At 51.5% G+C, this 18,758-nt stretch overlaps 1 protein-coding gene across 4 annotated transcripts in view; it reads left to right on the forward strand.

Annotated features, from left to right (window-relative positions):
- Mcph1 (microcephalin 1) overlaps positions 1 to 18,758 on the forward strand; it is a 193,111-nt gene that overhangs the window by 4,268 nt on the left and 170,085 nt on the right. For 3 of the 4 annotated variants that reach the window (XM_005334356.5, XM_078030761.1, XM_078030762.1), the window contains 2 exons: positions 1,919 to 2,037; positions 18,643 to 18,730. In XM_005334356.5, the coding sequence (XP_005334413.2) occupies positions 1,919 to 2,037; positions 18,643 to 18,730 (207 nt within the window). Of the gene's footprint in view, positions 1 to 1,918; positions 2,038 to 18,642; positions 18,731 to 18,758 lie in introns of those variants that run through there. The other variant, XM_040292039.2, reaches the window with a different exon arrangement.

Here is an 18,758-nt window from a genome sequence, read left to right on the forward strand (position 1 = left end):
CACAGACCTGGCAAAGCAACAACCCTTTGTTTCCCCTGTTGAGCAGCTTGCTTATCCCCAGGGAACACATTCCAAAACCCCAGGGGATGCCTGAATCCACTGATAATACCAAACCCTGCTTAGACTGTTTTTCCCCATACATGCAAACCTACCATTTGTTTTATTAATTGAGCATAGTAAAAGGATTTGCAGCTATAATGAAGGAGAACCATCCTAACGGTGTCCTGCAGTAAGTTGTGAATGGCCTGTGTCCCTCTTGAAATGCCTCATGTACTGATCCCCCTCCACGATGTGACAGGGCCTAGAAGATAAGTGGGGCCAGAGACCTTGGCTTTGGGGTGCGATCTTAGGCTGCTTTTGACCTTTGGGCAGTGTCAGTGAGGACCCTGGAGCCTGGGCAATGCCGGTGGACCAAGGGCAGCTGAAACTGCAGGTAGCCCAAGGGCAGGTATTCCTTCAATAAAGTTGAACATACGAGGGCTGGGGATGTGGCTCAAGTGGTAGCGCGCTCGCCTGGCAAGCGTGCAGCCCGGGTTCGATCCTCAGCACCACATACCAACAAAGATGTTGTGTCCACCGAAAACTAGAAAATAAATATTAAAAAAAAAATTCTCTCTCCAAATGTTATATCCTTCATATTCCACTTCCTCTATATTGCATATAAATTATGTTGATAAAGATAATGAAAGGAGTCATATAGTAGGTTGATTTTTTTTTTTTTTTTTTTTTTTTTTTTTTTTTTAAGATGTCAATATCCATCACATTATCCAAGTCCACTGGACCAGAGGTGATTATAAAAAAAAAAGTTGAACATACAAAACGGGGGTGATTCCACATCCAGAAAGGATACCTAAAAGGCTTATTTTCTGATGCTCTGGATGTTGGAATTGTACCATCTCCTTTGGTGTCTGGCTGATTATAAAATGGTAGCACATATTTTTCCCTGGAAGGCTTTTTCATTATTTCCTCACTTCCAGTGTTATTTCTTACTATTGGGGGGGGCTACTTTCCCTTTTCACCCCCTTTCTAAGCCCTTTGGAAGACTGTTCTTTATTCCAGACATCTTGAAACCTGCTGACTTCTTACATGTGCTTGCCGTGGCCCTGCTTCTACCCTGGTGCTGGGCCCCTGGGGGATTTCCCGTGATTCAGTATGCATGTCCTGAAGTTTTAAGAAATTTTTCTTTGATTATTTCTTTTGTAATTTCTTTAGTCCCCTGGGTTGGCTTGGTCCCCGCCCCCCAGTCCAGTAATAAAGATATTTTTCATCTTATTTTTCCATTTTTTTTTAATTGGTGCAGTCCAGTGGTGGGTCCTGCTCTGCCCTGTGCTTCTCATGTTTCTCTTACTTCCCCATCTCCTGTGTGCTCTGCTGTCGGGGATATTTCCTCAACCTCAGTGTCCAATATTTATGTACAACTTTTTTCTCATTTTAAAAATTTCGAGTGCCTCCAAGTCTGATCCTTTCAAGAGGTCATCTTCCCATCTTATCGGGAGTGCAGTGATTAGAAATACTAGGTGCTTTTAATATTGGATATGCGACTCCTGTGTCCTCTGAGTTTGTCTCACTTGAAGGAGCGGTGGTTCACAGGAGCCTTAATGGTCTGATGGTTCCCTCTGTCCTGCCCCTGAGCCGTGTGCCTCCTCTGGCCCACTTTTCCCCTCATCTGTCCTCGTGTAGCTTCGACTCTGCCTTTTTGGGGGGAGCAGAGGTAAGCGGGTGGCAGACACCCATTCTAACCAGCTACGTCGGTAGCAGCAGTACACAGTCATCAGTGTGCCAGAATGGAACACGGAGGTGTAGGGGCTTTGGACACTTTTATTCACAGATATTGATTAACATATCCTTTTTGATCACTTGTGCATAAGAAATTGAGCAAATAGTAATGTACTTTTGGTTTTCTGTGTTTTGTCTACAGGTATCAAAAACTTTCAACAAACAAGTAACTCATGTTGTTTTCAAAGATGGGTACCAGAGCACTTGGGACAAAGCCCAGAAGATGGGGGCCAAGCTCGTATCCGTGCTCTGGGTGGAAAAGTAAGTACCGCTCTTCTGTTGACGTTATCTAGTAGTAGAAACCTACTGCTGATATTTTGCATGGGTTGGAAACTAGGTAGTTTTCCCCTCTACCTCTTATTGGACATTTGACTTCTTCAAGCCCTCAGTTTCTGCAGCTGAAATGGGTATGGTGTGAACCAGTTCTGTCTAGAGGGCAAGTGGTGTGAAGACCTGAGGGGCAGTGTGCTGGGTATCGGGGGCGGAGCATACAAGCCAACTCCTGCCGGGATGGCCACATGTCCAAACTCCAGGGGTCCCCAGGCTTGTGTCCTGAGGCCTCTCCTTGACTTGTGTAGAACCTGCTTCTCCCCTTGTCTTGGGTCTTTCCTGTGTGTCTGTGTCCCGACCTCTTTTTGCCAGGACACTGATCAGATTGGATTAGGGCCTAAATCGGTGACTTTGTTGTGGCTGGTTGCCTCTTTAAATATCTTGTTTCCAAATGTGATCACTGACTACATTCCTGGGGGTGAGGACACATGAATTTGGGGACACATTACAGCCATCGCAAGACTGGGAGGTGGAGGTGGAGGCTGAGTTCAGAGGGACGTGGGAGCAGAGTGTGCAAGGCCCGTGGTGTAGAGAGCAGGCCGAGGCAGAGGCCAGCAGATCACAGGCTTGGAGTCCAGGCTGGACCTGCTGGCCGCAGTGTGGCACTGAGGGTCAGGAGGTGTTTTGAAGGTAAGGGCAAAGCACATCCCCTGAGGATTTGGTGTTTGTAGAGAAGAAGAAATCGGGATGACTGAGAATTTGAGGCCAGAGGAACCAGAGATGGTGTTCCACCTACTGACTGGGGAGGCTTCAGGAGGGCTTACTGGGGGGTTGGGGGTTGTTTGGACACCGAGTCAGAGGCGTTTACTCCACATGCTGTGGAGACGTCAGGCAGGCAGATGTCTGGAACTTGAGGGGGAGTGTGGGAGTTCAGTTTGCAGATGTCAAAGCCGGCAGCTGGAGGAGCTCCTTGGTGGACATAGAAGGGAAGGGAGAGGTTTGGGATTGAGTGCTCCTGGAAGATCAGCAGCCAGGAGGGGAGGGTTCTGGAGGTCTGGTGACACTTTCAAAGCAGCAGTGGGCCGAGTAAAGGAGTTCTGAGGTCACCCCTGGAATCGGCAGCCGAGCCACAGGGCATCTTGGGGAGCAGATTTGATTGATTTGTGGGAGTAATAAAGATGGGAGTCCCTGAGATGGAAGTTGGAGAGGGTTGCAAGTGCAGCAACGGGGCGAGGCGGGCAGCGTGGTGAGTCTTGTAGCATCCCTGCGTGTGGCCTGAGGGGGTCCAGTGCAGGACTCAGTGAGGCTGAGGCACAGGGAGCCGACCACCAGTGCAGGTGGGCTGTGGGTTACCTCAGTGGGTGGGCAGGGTCAAGGACAGGTCGTTGGACCATCCTCCTAAGTGCAGGAGGGAATGCAGATGTTCTGGGCAGTTCCTGTTAAGTGAGTAGATGTGGCAGTCAGGAGATCTTTTATTTTGAATTTTCTTTTTGGTACTAGGGATTGAACCCAAGACACTTCACTGAGCTGCATCCCCAGTCCCTCTGTTGTTTTGAGATAGGGTCTGGCTAGCTTGCCGAGGTTAGCCTCAGGCCTGATCATCTAACTCGGCCTCCCCAGTCTCTGGGATCACAGGGGGGTGCTTGTTTGTTTGCTTCCTTAGTGAGGGGAAGTAAGGCTTCCCTCTGAGCATGAGGCATGGTAAGTAGTGTCGGGGCTAAGGAGAACACTTGAAATAGCTGTCTAGGAACAGGGGAGAGTGGTTAGAGAAGCTCTTACGCCAGCTCTGTGCTCGGGGCTTGCTTGAGGACGTCTGTGAGGCCAGGGGAGCAGGACAGTGGTTTGCCCAGTGGCCCTCAAGCAGAAGGGAGCAGGGGTCTTGTGCTAACCAGGGTTGGGGCTTTGCCAGGCAGCCACGACCGGGAGAGGGAAGGCTGTGAGGTCCCTGCAAGGCGGTGATCCAAGAGGTCATGGGGCCCCAGCTCAGGAGCACATGGCGGGGGGGGGGGGGGGGGGGGGCTGTGAGGTAACAGTGGATGCCCTTGGATGGGTTGAGGGTGGTTGGCGCTGCAGAGACTGGGTGTGGAAGGAAAGGAGGGTGTGGCTGGAGAGCGTTAAGTTTGGAGGGTGGGCCTGAGTCACAGGGGACCCTTCTGTGTTGAGCCACTTATCCTGGAAGTAGTTCTGCATTCAGCAGTGACCTGCAGAGAGGTACACCAGGTGCTCTGGAGATCCCAGGACATGACAGACCTCAAATAACCCCTTACCTAGGGGAATGCTAAGGCAGGGCAGGCAGGGCCTTGCGGCTGCAGACCTGGGAGCCCATCTTCCCTGTGGCATCTTCCGGAAAACTATGTCCTCCCAAGAGTCTTGAGGCTGTACCCTACTGTTGTCCATCAGTGGACTTTACGTTTGGGAACACGCACGCTTGGTGGCTCTGTGGTCTTAGCCTTCTGATACCAGGTGTCTGCGGATTCTCCATGTCAAGCTGTTCTCCAGCACCCTGAGCACCAGCTGGGTGTCCTAGACTTTGGTTCGCTTCTCTGGATCACACAGGTAGGGGTGTGGTCCCATGCGTTTGTCCCCACCTGAGAGGCAAACTGCAAGTCTTGGCCTCTGCTCCTTCAGAACAGATGCCACCCCGGCCGGGACTCTAAGTTTACTGATTACTTCTCATAAAACTCGAGAAAATGCTTTCCTTTCCGTGATTGGCTTCTTCTAAAGGATACAGGATAAAGGACGCCTGGGGCGAGGCCTGGGGTGTGGGCACAGGTGTGCCAGCCTCCTGTACCTGCAGCCCTGTTCAGCAGCCCGAGCCTGTTGGACTCCCCTTTGAAGAGCTACAGAGCTTCATCTCCATCCCCTCCCTGACCCCTCGCTTTGCTAGAAGTGTGCGGATGGGGCGGAAAGCTCCAGGCCTCTGGTGTTCACCAGGCTTCCCAGGACCAGCCGTCCAGGGCCCCACCCCGAGTCAGTCTTGGCACAAGCGCAGGCCTTGTGAAAGTGGGCCCACGTGAACAGCAGAAGACCCCTCCTTTGGGAATTTTCAAGGGTTTTAGGAGCTCTGTTGCAGGAAATGAAGACCAACAGTATTTCAAATTCTAGGACTCGAGTGTTTAGACCAGTTTTAAGGTCCCAGTAAGATTGATGGAAAGTAGGCGTTCCTCATGGCCCCTCCAGAGCTCCTGGACCCTGACCTCACACAGCCTTGCCCCACGGCCACCTGGGCCCTATTACTCAAGGCTTTCATTAATGTAGTGAGAATGTAGAAGAGTCTTGGGGCTTAATTGCTGCTTGTGATCTGCTTTAATTCTGTGTGGCTCTAATAGTGGATGTTTTATGTGATCAGTTTTGGGAGAACTACTTGGGAGAAGCAGTTACAGGAAGCTAAACTTCAACTAAGATGAACATTGTCGACTCACATTAGTACAATATGTCACCAGAGATGCTGCCCAGGAAAGGTCGGTTTGCTCCTGGTCTTGGAAGCTGAGTGCAGGATGAGGCTGGGGTGATTGCTTTTATCCTCTGGTCTGCGGTGCGTGGGACAGGAGTGTTGAGGGCCAAAGCCGAGTGGCATATTTGCCAGAACGGAGTGATTGAGAGGTGATGCCAGCAAGCCATTGAGATGACAATGGTTATGTTAAGCTGTATATTCAATTGTATATTAGACCCCTGCTGTCCGCTGCCTCGGCCTGCTACTTTGGAGTTCTCATGGGGATTCCTGGGGAGTTCCCCTTGGTTGGGGAAGTGCCGGAGGAGGGATTTCCGGTGTGTGTGAGTGGTGTTTCCCAGGGAGAAGGCCGGGTGCGTGGCATTCTCGGGAGTGCAGAGAATAAAGGAGTTCCTCTTTTGAACCTACAAGGCTGTGTGGCGGCTCAGTTATCTTGTGCCCAGCCAGACTGCGGCACAGGAGCATGTGGCAGGACAAACTGCCCCATGGCCTAAAGCAAGAGGAGGAGCTGGAGTCCCACAGTCCAAAGGAGGCCCAGGACCTCTACCACCTCCCCCCACCTTGGGGACCAAGCCTGTAACCCCTTTGCCTTTAGGTGACACCACAGCAGAATACTTTCCTCTGAAAATTTCTTTTTGAAATTTCCATTTGAAGATGTCTTGGGAAGTACACTTTGAATGTGTGAGAATCCTGCCTCCTGATCCCAGCACCCTTTTGTGTAAAACGGGTGCTCTTCACTGGGTTGTCCTGAGATCGGGTAGTCAGAAGCTCCCTAAGTGATGGGGTGCCCCACCTGCCCTTGGTGGTCATGTTTACTGCAGTCACCTGGCAGAGTTTGAGATTTGCACTGTCCTATCTACGTGGTACTGGGGGTTGAGCCAGGTGTTCTACCACTGAGCTACATCCTCAGCACTTTAATTTTGGGACAGGGTCTCATTCAGCTGCTTTGAACCTGTGATACCCCCTCCTCCAGCTCCCAAGTAGCTGTGTGGCGGGTGTGGCTCCCACACCATTGATGGTTTAGAGCTGCCAGTGGGAGGTGTCAGCTAGCGCCCAGGCCTTCTGCTCCTTGGGCATCTCCCCATCTCTCCCTCCCTCTGGTGCAGCATCGTGCCTGATTCTTGTCCAGTCTTATACCTATGATTCTTGGTTATTGTTCTCCACGCCCAGCACCACCTCCCTGTGTGCCGTCCACCACCCGCACATGCCTGCTTGCTTCCGTATTGAGTATTCCCGACCCATTTATGCCTGTTTTTCATCGACTCATCAAGATGTTTTACTCTCTGGGGCTCCTGTTGCTCAGGTCTGGTAGTGGCAGCTTTGAGCTGGTTTCTTGGCACTGTGGGTTTTGCCTTTGGACCACTTCTTTACTGCCACAAGGTGAGATAAGTCTGTCTCGCACCTGCTTTACCCTAGCTGTGGAATCCGCCACCTGTTCAGGGGCCTGGCTCCTCTCTGGGGCAGCATCAGACTAAGATCTGGGCACTGGGGTGCTCACTGCCCCCTGGGCATTGCTGATCTTACCCTTCCGAGCCTGGAGAGGTAAGCGTCTTATGCTTTTCTGCCCCTTTCCTATTTGGGATTATTTGAGCTGACTTTCAAAGCTATAGCTCTTGCCATATTTTTTTTTTTTAAATAGTGATTCCTTTTGAGGATTACAACATATCCATTTCTAAGTCTGCCGAGAAGTCAACACACGTGTTGAGTATCCCAATTACAGAAGGGACCGGAAGGAAGTAACTGATTTTGGAAAATTTTTGTAGACTTTATTGATTGAATATCTATATTCCAAAAATCTAAAACTTGGAGTGTTACAAAATCCAGTCTTTCCATTTTTCTGTAGTTGTTGGACAGAATGCCTTTATTTTTATGTGGTGCTAAGGATTGAACCCGGTGCTTCTCACCTTCTAGGCAGGTGCTCTGCCACTGAGCTACAGCCCCAGTCCCCCAAACCCAAATCATTTTAAGCAAAATTGATGCTTAAAGTTTCGGGTTTCAAGTTTTCTGATCATGGGTGCTCGTTAGCCACAGGAGTTGGGTGATGCACATCTTGCCTTGTGTTAGGGTTCTCCTGTGGATTGTGAATTCTGAATTCTGAGATATTGTAAATTTTGCTTTAAATAGTTGTCTGACTTTGAACGTTGCTTATGTTTCTGTTGGTCTTCATTCCTGAAGGTTTGTTTCCTCAGGGGTTTTCCTTTCAATGAATAATTCTCCATCTCATAATTGTTCAGCCTTTGTTATTTTGAAATAAAGTTCACATCAGAGCCCACCCATCCTTTCAGAGTTTCTTGTACCTTCCACAGGCAGTTCTGGTCCCTCCTCTACTGGGGAACCCTGAGCTGCCAGGAGTCGCACCTCGAGCCCCTCCCTGGGAACCTGGGACCCAGCTTGTGCCTCTGGATCTGCCTGTCCGGGTCGTGCACACTCGGGCTTGTCGTGATGATGTGGTTTTTTTATTTATTTTTTTACAAACTGTGTAGTGAAGAGCCATTGGTGTGGCTAGTGCAGTTGCTGACACTAATGGCTTGGTAAAATCGCTCATCGACAGCTTCTGGCTGCTGTAATGCGGCTGCTGTGCGCGTCGGTGCACAGGTTTTTCTGTGAGTGTGCATCCTCAGTTTCTTGGGTAGACGTGTGTTCTCCTGGCTCTCATGGGATCCGCCCGTGTGCTTAAGCGGTTTTTTGCGGAACCGCCCAACTGTTTTCCACAGTGGCTGTGCCATGTGATGTGTGAAGGTCGGCTTCCCCCAGCCCTTGTCTCGCTCGATGTGGGCTTTATAGACCACCGTCTCCCTGTCAAAGCTGTTTCCTAATGACCGATGACGCCGAGCAGCTTTTAGGGGTCGTCTTGTTATTTTCTTTGGAGAAACATCTATTCAAATGCATGGTTCAAATTTTAAAATCGGGTGACTTGACAGGTTTTTTATGTGGTCTGGTTATAAGATGGTTATCACGTGTATTTGTAGACATTTTTTCCCGTTTTATGGGTTTTCATTTTCTCCTTTGAAAGAAAAGGTCTTAACTTTGATTATATGTAGTTCATCTCTCCCCCCACCTCATTGTGCCTTAAATGTTGTATCCCAGAAATCACTGCTCAATCCCAGGACACACGGATCCGCACAGGTGCGCCTACAGACTGGTCTGTCATGCTTAGGTCTGCGCCCACCTGAGTCGGTGTTTGCGTGATGTGAGTGGACTTCGACCTTTACTGTTCTGCATGCAGTCACCTTTGTTGACCCAATGCCGTTTTTTGAAGAGATGGTTCTTTTCCCTTTCAGTGGTCCCGGCACCCTTGTTGAGAACTGGTTGCCATAAATGCATGAGCTCTTTCCTGGAGCCCCAGTTCCCTTTGAACTGTAAGCTTATCTTTGAGTCACTAACACAGTCTTGATCTACTCTAGTTCTGCAGTAAAATTTGAAATTGGGACAAGAGTCCTCCAACTTCATTTTTCTTTTCAACATTGTTTACTGAGGGTACCTTGCATTTCCATGTAAATTTTAGGATTGGTGTGTCCGCTTCTGGAGCAGAGGATAAAAATGGGGTGGTGGAGAGCAGCTGGGAGTGATAGATTGTGTTGAGTCTGGATTCATCAGGAGCATGTGGCTGTATTAATATTTAATCTTTAAATCCATGAATGTTTTTCTGTGTGTGCGCTAGGTGTTGAACCCAGGGGTGCTTAACTACTGACACCCCAGCCCTTTTCCTATTTCATTTTGAAATGGGTCTTGCTCAGTTGCTTAAGGCCTCTCTGAGTTGCTGAGGCTGGCTTTGAACTCGTGATTCTCCTCCCTCGGCCTCCTGAGCCACTGGGATTATAGGTGTGTACCACTGTGCCTGACAAGATATATTTTTTGCTTTGTGTTTTTTGTAGTTCTCAGTGTACAAACTGTGTACTCCATTGATTAAGTTTATTCCAAAATATTTTTGTCACTTTCGTGTAAATAATTGTCCTCTTAATGTCATTGTTGAATTTTAGGTGGTTGGAGTATTTGGAACTAAACCCCATCTTTGTATCTTACATTTGTCAACTTTGCTAGACTTGTTCTAGGTGTTCGTGGATTCCTTAGAACTTCTGTACACAGTGTTGGGTCGTCTGCAAGTAGAGGTCATCTTCTTGGCATCCTGGCTGCCTTGTGTTTCTCTTCTTTGTCTAATTTCCCTCACTGGAGCTTCTAGCATGTTGAACAGGTGTGACCTCGGGAGAGGAGCCTTCAGTGTCTGAGTGTGACGGTAGTCGGAGGCTTTTTGTCGATTTTTAAGTTTTTAGATGTAGTGGACACAATACCTTTATTTTCATGTGCTGAGGATGGAACACGGGGCCTCGTGTGTGCCAGGCAAGCGCTCTGCCACGAGCCACAACTGCTGCCCTGTGGATGCTTTTCCTGGTTGAGGAGCTCCCCGCATTCCTGGCTTTTTGTTCTTTCTTCCTAATTAAGTGGTGTGTTGAGTGCTTCCTGGGCATCTGGAAGATGCGTGCACTTTCCCTGCATTCTGTTAGAGTGGGCGCATGTGGCCCTGTGTGGGGAGCCACCTCGCGTTCCCAGGGTGAGGCCTACTTGGCCGTCTTGCATGCCGATTCTTCAGTTGCTAGCTTAGATTGCTTCTTAGTTGATGATCTGGGTATTTATGGAGTACAATGTGGCCATCTGATGTGTATGATAAAGACCAAGTCGGTGTAGTTCTCTGGGAGCCTTTGAATTCCTCTCTCCTGGCTCTCTTGAGACGGTCCTGGCTATAATTGAGATAAATTACAGTCAACCCAATGTGCTGTAAATATTGCGTAGACTCTAGAGTACCCATGTTTTTGTTTGTTTGTTTTTGCGGGGGTGGGGGGGGTGCTACTGGGGATTGAATTCATCTCCAGCCCTGTTTTGTGTTTTATCACTGTCAGCACCTCACTTGCTGAGCTGGTTTTGAACTCGAACTCGATCCTCCTGCCTCAGCCTCCTAGACTTTGCTGGGATTACAGGCGTGTGCCACTGTGCCTGTCCATGGTTTTGTTTTAAAGTTCACTCCCTGAAAGTTGAAATGCAGACTGTGATCTTCAGCCTGGGGATGTTCTTTTTAGCCTTTTTAGCTTTAGCTGCAGGTGGTCCGCCTAGGGGACTTGACTTTGTCCTCTGAGGTGTGAGGTTCTTTCTGGTCCTTTATTCCCTGAATCCTTACCTGGCACCTGGCTGTGCAGGCTTCTCCCTGGTCTGTCCAGCTGAGTGACGGCAGGTTCTTCTGGTGCCTTGAGCTGCCCAGCGCCATTGCTCCCCCAGAGACTGCCCTCCTTCCGTGGGGAGGAGGGAGTGGGGACCACAGATGCTCCCTTTAGGGTTGCCTCTCCCCCCCTTCAGAGCTCTTCACGGTGCGGACTGTACTTGGGCGTTGGTTTGGGAGTAGGCAGAAGTGGGACCTAGAGTGCTTGCTGTGAGTGTCTGGTACCAGTGTAACTCTCTTTTCCGTTGCTGGTTATCTGATCTCTTCACCGGGAACTCCGGGTTTTTTCCTCCCCCCTTGTGGTCTGACAGGCTTACTGTAATGTGTTTTGAACTGATCTTTTCAGTCTGGTAGGCCCTGGATTGAACCCAGGGACGCTTTACCACGGAGCATATCCCCAGCCCTTTTTTAAACATCGTACTTCACTCTTTAGTTACATATGATGGTAGAAGTGTTTTGACAAAGTTATACACACACAGAACAAACCCTATTCTAGTTAGGATTCTATCGGGGCTGTACGTGATGCAGAGTTATAGAAATGTTTTGTGATAGATCTGCAGACTCTGCCTGCCTGTGGGGAACATAACTCTTCCCTTGTCTGGCCTCGGCCTCTGTCACAGACATAGGAGTCCTTCCCTGGTTCTAGTTTGAGTTCAAAGGGTTTTATATTCATGCTTCATAGATGCTGCCTGTTGCTCCTGGAAAACTGCTCATCTCCCCTGTTTCAAGCAGGTCAAAGGACACCCGTTTTAGCACCTTTCCTTCCTAGTGTGTAGGTGAGGAGTGGTGTTTGCATTTGCGTTCCCCTGACTGTCCTAAGCTTACTTGAGCTCTCCCCGGAACACGGGTAAGAGCTGCGATGACCTCGCATCTGTCACACATCAGCCTATTCACTGTCCCATGACCCCTGTTTCTCCTGTGGTGTGTACGTTTTGTGTGAGGTCGCTAGGTGTCACTAGAATCCCATTTTGCTGTCTAATAGCCACTGGGAGGATTCTGACCTTTCCTTTGGGCAGCAGAAACGTCTGTGTTGAAGACGGAAGAAATCAAGGTCAGCTGGGCTCTCGCCGCCAAGCTGTGAAGGAACGCTGATCAAGTTAAATTTCTAAACTAATCACTGACCCGGGGAGGGTCCTTGCCCATCACCCCTGGGTGGCTGTTTCCCAGGCTGTGGACGGGTCCTCATGGCCACGGGCAGTGTCCATGGGAAACCCTGTGGACACCACCTACCTTGGAGCCCTGAGCCTGTCCCTTACTCTCGGGCTTCCTGAGGCTGGCGCTGTGGAGGACCGCCAGTTCACTGTGGGCAGTGCCCTGGGAAGCCCCACAGCTCCTGTTCTCACTGACCTCGGGTGGTGTGCTGGTGGGGCACTTCCTCATGGCCAAGGGCTCCCTGTGCAGTGCACTTGGCGTGGGCAAAAGCCCTTTCAGCGGTAAATAACCGGTCCTCCTTGCCCTCGCCAGGAGTGTGCCCGTGCAGTGTGACCTGTGTTTGATCTTGGGAGACTCCCAGGTCACTTGGGATTTCCCTCGGGGAATGGTGGTGTCTCATTCTAAGGAGGCCACCTAGATGGCTGTGGAGGACACTTCTGAGAAAGCCTACGGCAGGATGGGGGGAGCTAGGAAGGTGGGAGACGGCCATCAGGCTGCCTCTGACCAAGCCCATAAATCCCGAATCCACAGGTTTTGGACTTGGGCCTGGCAGGGGGATGCTCCAGCTGCAGTTGCTGAGCGCGCCTTCCCTGCTTGTCTTATCAGCTGCTCTGGGGACTCTGGGACTCTTGTCCTGACTTACGGGCCTTAGCACCATGGCCCCGCCTGCCACCCACACCCTGGGCCAGGCTGTCCTTGCCTGAGGGGAGATGCTCCTCACGCAGCTCCAGTCCCTGATGGACACTCATCCACCCCAGTCGAATCCTGACCTCCGGTCCTGTGCACTGCCCTCATTCTGCGGCTCTGGTTCTCTGGGCTGTGCTCTGCATGGGTGCCCCTCTGGTGTGGCCCTGTCTGGTGCCTCTGCCCCATGCCAGAGTCGATGCTCCTTCTGTCCCTGTGCCCTGGGTCTGCATGCTGGAGGGGAGCAGGCCCCAGGTGGTGTGTACTCGGACATGGAGGGCTCCTTGGAGGTGGACGGACAGGCTGGCCATCGGAGTCAGTTCACTTGTTCTTCCTGCTGCAAGCTGTCAAGCCCACTGTGTGCTGAGAAGTTGTGTCAAAAGAACAAATGGTTTTTAAACCTGCCAGTCAAATTCTCCAGGACCCAACATTTTTCATGTCCAAATGCTTAAGAATTGCCAGTATGGGTGATGGCCAGCTGTGGCTGTCCAGGTCACACCTCGGGCACTTCTCCACAGTGCTCGCCCACTCCATGAAGGTCAGGGTCTGCCCACGATGGCTCTGAAGCCCCGTGAGTGGGGCAGGGTTCCTGGGGAAGCTTCAGGATGGGTGGGCTCGGGCTGAGGTCTGAAGGCTGCCTCAGCTGGAGGGGCTTCTACGCTTGGTAAGTCTTGTGAGTGGCTTTGGAGGGTGTTGAGCACTTCTGCCCCAAGTGGGGGAAACGCCACTTCACATGGGCTGGCTTTGTCTCTGGAGGGTGGTGCAGCATGTGGCAGCCATTGGGAAGCTGGAAGGCTTCTCCTCCTGCTCTAGTCTGTCCAGTTCCAGCACTGGCCAGAGCACATCACTCATGGCCACGGCGTTTGTGTAGCTCAAGGCAAGCTTATTGGGATCTGTGACATACTGAAGGTGTCACCAGACCAGGAACTGCGTTGTCCCCTTTACTGAGGAGGTTTTTACATCCTGGGCGTACATTCCATAAGATCCAGGATGGAGTCGAGCCTTCTGCTCACAGCAGTACAGAAGCCCCTGCTGCAGACCCAGGAGGGCGCTGGCAGGGGCCCGTGGGAGGACAGTGTGGCCAGGCGAGTGAGTGTGGAGGGGAACTGGGGCCTTCCAGAACTGCTCACGTGTTTTCAAGAAAAGTCGGTGAGCAGGAAACTTGCTGCCTTCACCCTCTTCTGTCTGCCCGCCCTTCGGAAAGTCTGCATCTCCGCAGTGTTTGCACCCCTAGTGTGAAGGTGAACGAGCCCTCGTCCTGTGGTCCCTTATGGAGGAGGTCTGTGGGCCTCAATGTGCTGGCGCTGGCTTCCTGTGCGCGTCGGGAACGAGGGCTGCTGAGCAGCAGATGGCCTAGGGGCAGCTCTGCTGTCCTGCTCTAGTTACCTGCTGCGGTGTTGCCTTCCAGTGCCCTGCCCTCGCGTGCTCTTGTTAAAGTTCTTTCCTTTTTCACAGGCGGAGTCCTAAGGCTGTCTCCCGGTCGGCTGTCCAGGAGGTAGCACAGTGTTGTGGAGATGCCCACTATGCTGGGGCCCCACGGGGACGGGGGGTGGGGCTGCCCAGGCAGGCGAGCTCCTGGAGCCCGACCACAGCGGGGGCTCTGTGCCCACAGCCAGTTCAGGTTCGCCTGTGCTTTCCCTGTGCTCCCAGAACTCTCTCCTCCCAGCTCCCAGGGGCCCTGCTTGGGCTCATCCTTGAACACAGGGACATGTGTGCTTGCAGCTGGAGTCATCAAAGATGACGGTCACCGTCCCTGTAGGGGATGAGTAGGCTGCTGAGCTGACGGGGCTCAGAGGACAGTGATGACAGTGGGCCACGTGGCAGTGAGGTTGGACCGGAGAGGGCCAGGCAGGTGTGCCGCGGGAAGCCTGGGGGCAGGAGCTCCGCAGAGCAGGGCTCCCCAGAGGGAGGGTGCCCCTTTGTCTCCATGGGCTCTGGAGCTCCAATGCTAGAGGACCAAGGTCAGAGAGTTGACTTCTAGAGCTTTCTTGAGATACTTTTCTTTCTGACCACTAGGTGGGGGGCTAGTGTTATCTTATTTTCCTGAAGAAAATGGGAATGGAAGCTTTCTGTCTGACTAGATCTGCCTCAAGTGCCTGTGGATGTGGCTTTCCCTGTAGCAGCTGCAGATGTCACTATGAAAGCTCACGGGCAGGCTGTTCGCAGTGACAGGACCCGCCTTGAGACCTGTTTGCTTCGTTGTGGGGACAGTAGTTCAGCCCAGGCAGACGGGATCCGGGGACTGTGTCCTCCATGTCTTCAGATCCCGACCAGCTGCTGGGAAGCTGGACCTCCAGGGGGCAGACCGCCTCGTTGCCCGTTATTCCAGCCTTTCCTGGAGCTACCAGCTGGGAAGCCATTTGCAAATGATGCTCTGGGCTGAGCCTCCGGTCCTCAGGTGGAGGCCCCTGCCTGCCGGCCTGAGCAGTGCTCCAGCCAGCCAAGCTGCACCCGTGTGCTCACGGTAGGGCAGGGCGTGGTGCTGGGACAGCTGCCCCCGTCTGTCCATCCTCGCCTCTGTCCAGCTGTGTGCACTGCCCCTCCTCCTCTTACACGTTGTTACTGGCCTTAGTGGTAAACAAGTGATATTTTGCTGAAGTGAGAAGCCGGTAAAACTGTTCAGGGTTGAAATTCATAACTTAAGGGTATTTGAGAAAGGGGCCACCTAAGAAGCCAGCCATACCTATTCTCTTCCACCCCTCCTCCTGGTTTCTCATCTCTGTTCTTGGGGCCAGTATTCTGCTCACCATGCAGTTAATAGGCTTTCTACAGGCTTGCGTGGTTTATCAAAATTGGCTTTATAAAAACTATTTACGGGGCTGGGGTTGTGGGTTAGTATTAGAGTGCTTGCCTCGCATGTGTGAGATGCTGGGTGCGATTCCCCAACACCACATTTAAAAAAAAAATTCATGTACAATTAAAATAAAAACACAATTTATATAAAGATGCTCATTCTAACAGTACAGATTGCTGAATTCTGAAAAATGCATCAAGTCGCCACCACCAAACTCAGAACCGTGTGGTCACCCAGAACCTTCCCACAGGCCCACACCGGCAGCCTGTCTCCTGCCCAGGTCCCTGCATGACAGGGAGGGGACGGGTGGTGCCTGCATGCCGTCTTGGCCTGGCTCCTCTGTTCCTGAGGTCTGCGGTGTCTTTTGGGTGCGGGTTGGGGGGGGGGGGCTTCCTTTTTACAGCCGAGTAGCATTCTGTTGCTGTGCCGCAGTGTGCTTATCCGCTCCCCAGCCGAGGGGTTTGGAGAGGTTTGTGTTGTGCTTATTTGGTTGGAGTTGCTATGGATACATGTTTGCTTTCTTTCCTCTTGGGTTGTTTCCCAGCTTGGTGCCGAGGTGGTTGTAATCCCACCAGCAGTGAGTGAGCATTCAGTTTTCTCCCCATCTTCACCAGCATTTTTCCATCTTTTGGTATTTATCATCTGAATTTCAGCCATTTGAGTGGATATGCGGTAGTGTCTCGTGTTCTTGGTGTGTTAAGATTTAATTGCCTACAGTTCTCTTAAAATATTTCACTGGTTTTAAACATTCACATAGTTGTGTGGCCATCACCACAATTTTAAAACATTTTCATTGCCTGGAAACGAAACCTTCTACCCTCTAGCCATCACCCGACCCCAAGGCATCTACTGACTTGCTCCATCTCTGGATTTTCCTGTTCTGAACATTTCACATAAATGGGACCATGTATGTGCTGCTTTGTGGCAAGGTCCAGATGTCGGGTGAGCAGCTTCATTCCCTATCCTGATGGAGTGTGTGTGTGGAACATAATACTGACCGGGTGAACCCCCTTCCCAGGTGCATGGTGGAGAACAGCCGTCCTTCCAGACCCCTGCTTGGCTCCTAGGCATGCTGTTTCCACAGGGGTTGCTATTGCCCCCACTGTTCCAAGCACAGGCCATGCTGCTGTCTTGATTTATTTGGATGTTCCCTACCTAATTCTTACCACTCTGACAGGGAGAGGTTGTAGCTAGCTTCCTTCCAGGGCACCTTGCTCTCTTGTACATGTACCCGCTGTTTGCACAGTTGCAATCTTCCTGTTTTTATTCCAATCTACGTAAGTTTTCATCAAATCAGTTGTCTGCATTTGTATTAAGACTGTAAAACTGTACTGGCTCTGAGTCTACCAGGGCACATTTCTCCTCAAGTGGAGCTTTCTTCTCCCAGAGCTTGGCCTGGATCCTTGCATCCAAAGCCAGTCGGTTGGCCATCTTGGGCATTGCTGCAGCCTTGCAGGGTCCAGCAGCTCTCGGCTCCTGTGTGCCTCCCTGAGGTCCAGCAGCCCTTTGCTCCTCCACCCGAGTCCGCAGGCTCTGGCTCCTTCACACCTCCCTGAGGTCCAGCAGCTCTTGGCTCCTGCACTTGAGGGCCCCCCAACCACAGGCTCCCGTGCGCCCTGCCCGAGGTCCAGCAGCCCTCTGCTCTCGGCTCCTGCACTTGAACCCCTGGGCTCGGGTCTCCTGCTGCCAGGCCTGGCTTTCCTTTCTCTCTGCGCTGTAGTTCCTCAGACAGCTCTTATCTACTCTTCACTTTTGTTGGGTTTTCTGTTTTCCTGGCATTTTATTGGGACTTCTGGGGGTAAGAGAAAATCGTGTTTATCTGAGTAGACTTAACCAAAGGTTAAGGACTTTGTTTCATTACCTAAAGTTTGCTCAGTTCGGCCCTATCCCCCAGGCTCTTGCGCTTGGCCTGCAGCCCTGAGGTGCCCAGTTCTCTGGCCATCTGACTGCTCATCCCCTCTTTCCAATGGTGTTTCCCAAGAGTGCCACCTGCTCACACTGGTGTCTCTGCCAGAGCTGTGCTTCTGGGTGGGATCTCTGTCCTGAGTCTTCCTCCACAGCACTGGGCCTGGGACCTGCTCTGGCTGCAGCTTGTTCTGGCCTGCGGGCGTCCATTGTGCTCTGCCTGGTTGTGCTCCTCTCCAACAGTTGCTGCTCTTCCACGCTTTTGCAGATTCCTCCTGCGTCCTGCTTCCTTGAAGACGGTTGTACTCGTGTCTGCGGGCAGTTTGTTGGTGCCAAGGTCCTGAAACCCTGTGTGCACCCACAGGGCCTGGGAACTTGAAGGAGGCGATGCCAGTTGTGGAACAGTTTTGCTGTTGCATGTGCTCAAAAGGGTGTCGGGAACAACAGGGGTGTTCTGAGCTCCGGACTCGCCGCCCTGGTCACGTCATGTTTTTCTTTTAACGTTCTGTGTAAACCACGTACATCACACACATCTCTGAAACTTCCTCCTCTTCTGGTGTGTCATGGTGGATTCTATACCTGTGGGCAGGCATTCCTCATTGCACTTCTTTAGTACGTTATTTTTTCAAACATCTGCTGCATATTAGACGCTCACCAGTGACAGGCTTGTGAGAGGTAACCAGAGATGTGGTTAGGGGCCATGTTATAAGACTTGACCCACAGGTGGGTGAGAGCATCCTGCAAACACAGGAGTGACGGGAGGTCTTTGACTTGGGTTGGAGAGAGAATGTTCTGAGATCTCGGTGGTACAAGGGAATCGGAGGTTGCAGGTCCCTTGGAAAGCAGATGCGCTGTCTAGATCTGAGTGATGGTGCCCAGAGGGAGGGTAATGGTTGAGGGGATGAGCAGGGTGCTCCGAAGTGGCAGTGGAGGGCTGGGGTGGAAGGCACAGCTCCAAGGTCATGGCATTGCCCACCTGGTGCTCTGGGGCCTCTGACAAGCATGCGAAGGGATCTGGAGGAAAGTCTCTGGCTTCAACTTTGTCTTGTCCCTCCTGCCCCCTCATCTTACGACCTGTTCACCCTGATCTTCTTAAACACTGAACAGTGTCTGCTTTACCTTCATGAGTGTCATGCGCTGGTGAGTATAAAGTGTTACAAGCCTAAAAATGTTACATAGAAACCGTGCTGCTTGTACCTGCTACGCCTCTTAAATGTACCAAAACGCCACCGAGTGGAGAAGACAAAGTTTAATGTATATTGATTTGAATTTGGTGTTGAGTGTGCTTACTTTAAATGACCCATGCCTGCATCTCCTGGATGGCTGACACGCGAGCAGGTCGGGTGCTGTGTGAAGGTGACGGAGACCCTTCCTAAGTGCTTCTTCATCTTCACCACACAGGTGCAGGACAGCCGGAGCACGCGTGGAGGAGTCGCTGTTCCCTGCCACCAACACTAACGAGCTCTTGCCGTGCCTGATGAGGAGGAAGGTGAGTGTGCCATCCGCTGCAGGCCCGG

Source organism: Ictidomys tridecemlineatus, chromosome 14 (genome assembly GCF_052094955.1).
Source record: "Ictidomys tridecemlineatus isolate mIctTri1 chromosome 14, mIctTri1.hap1, whole genome shotgun sequence".
Taxonomy (NCBI): Eukaryota; Metazoa; Chordata; class Mammalia; order Rodentia; family Sciuridae; genus Ictidomys; species Ictidomys tridecemlineatus.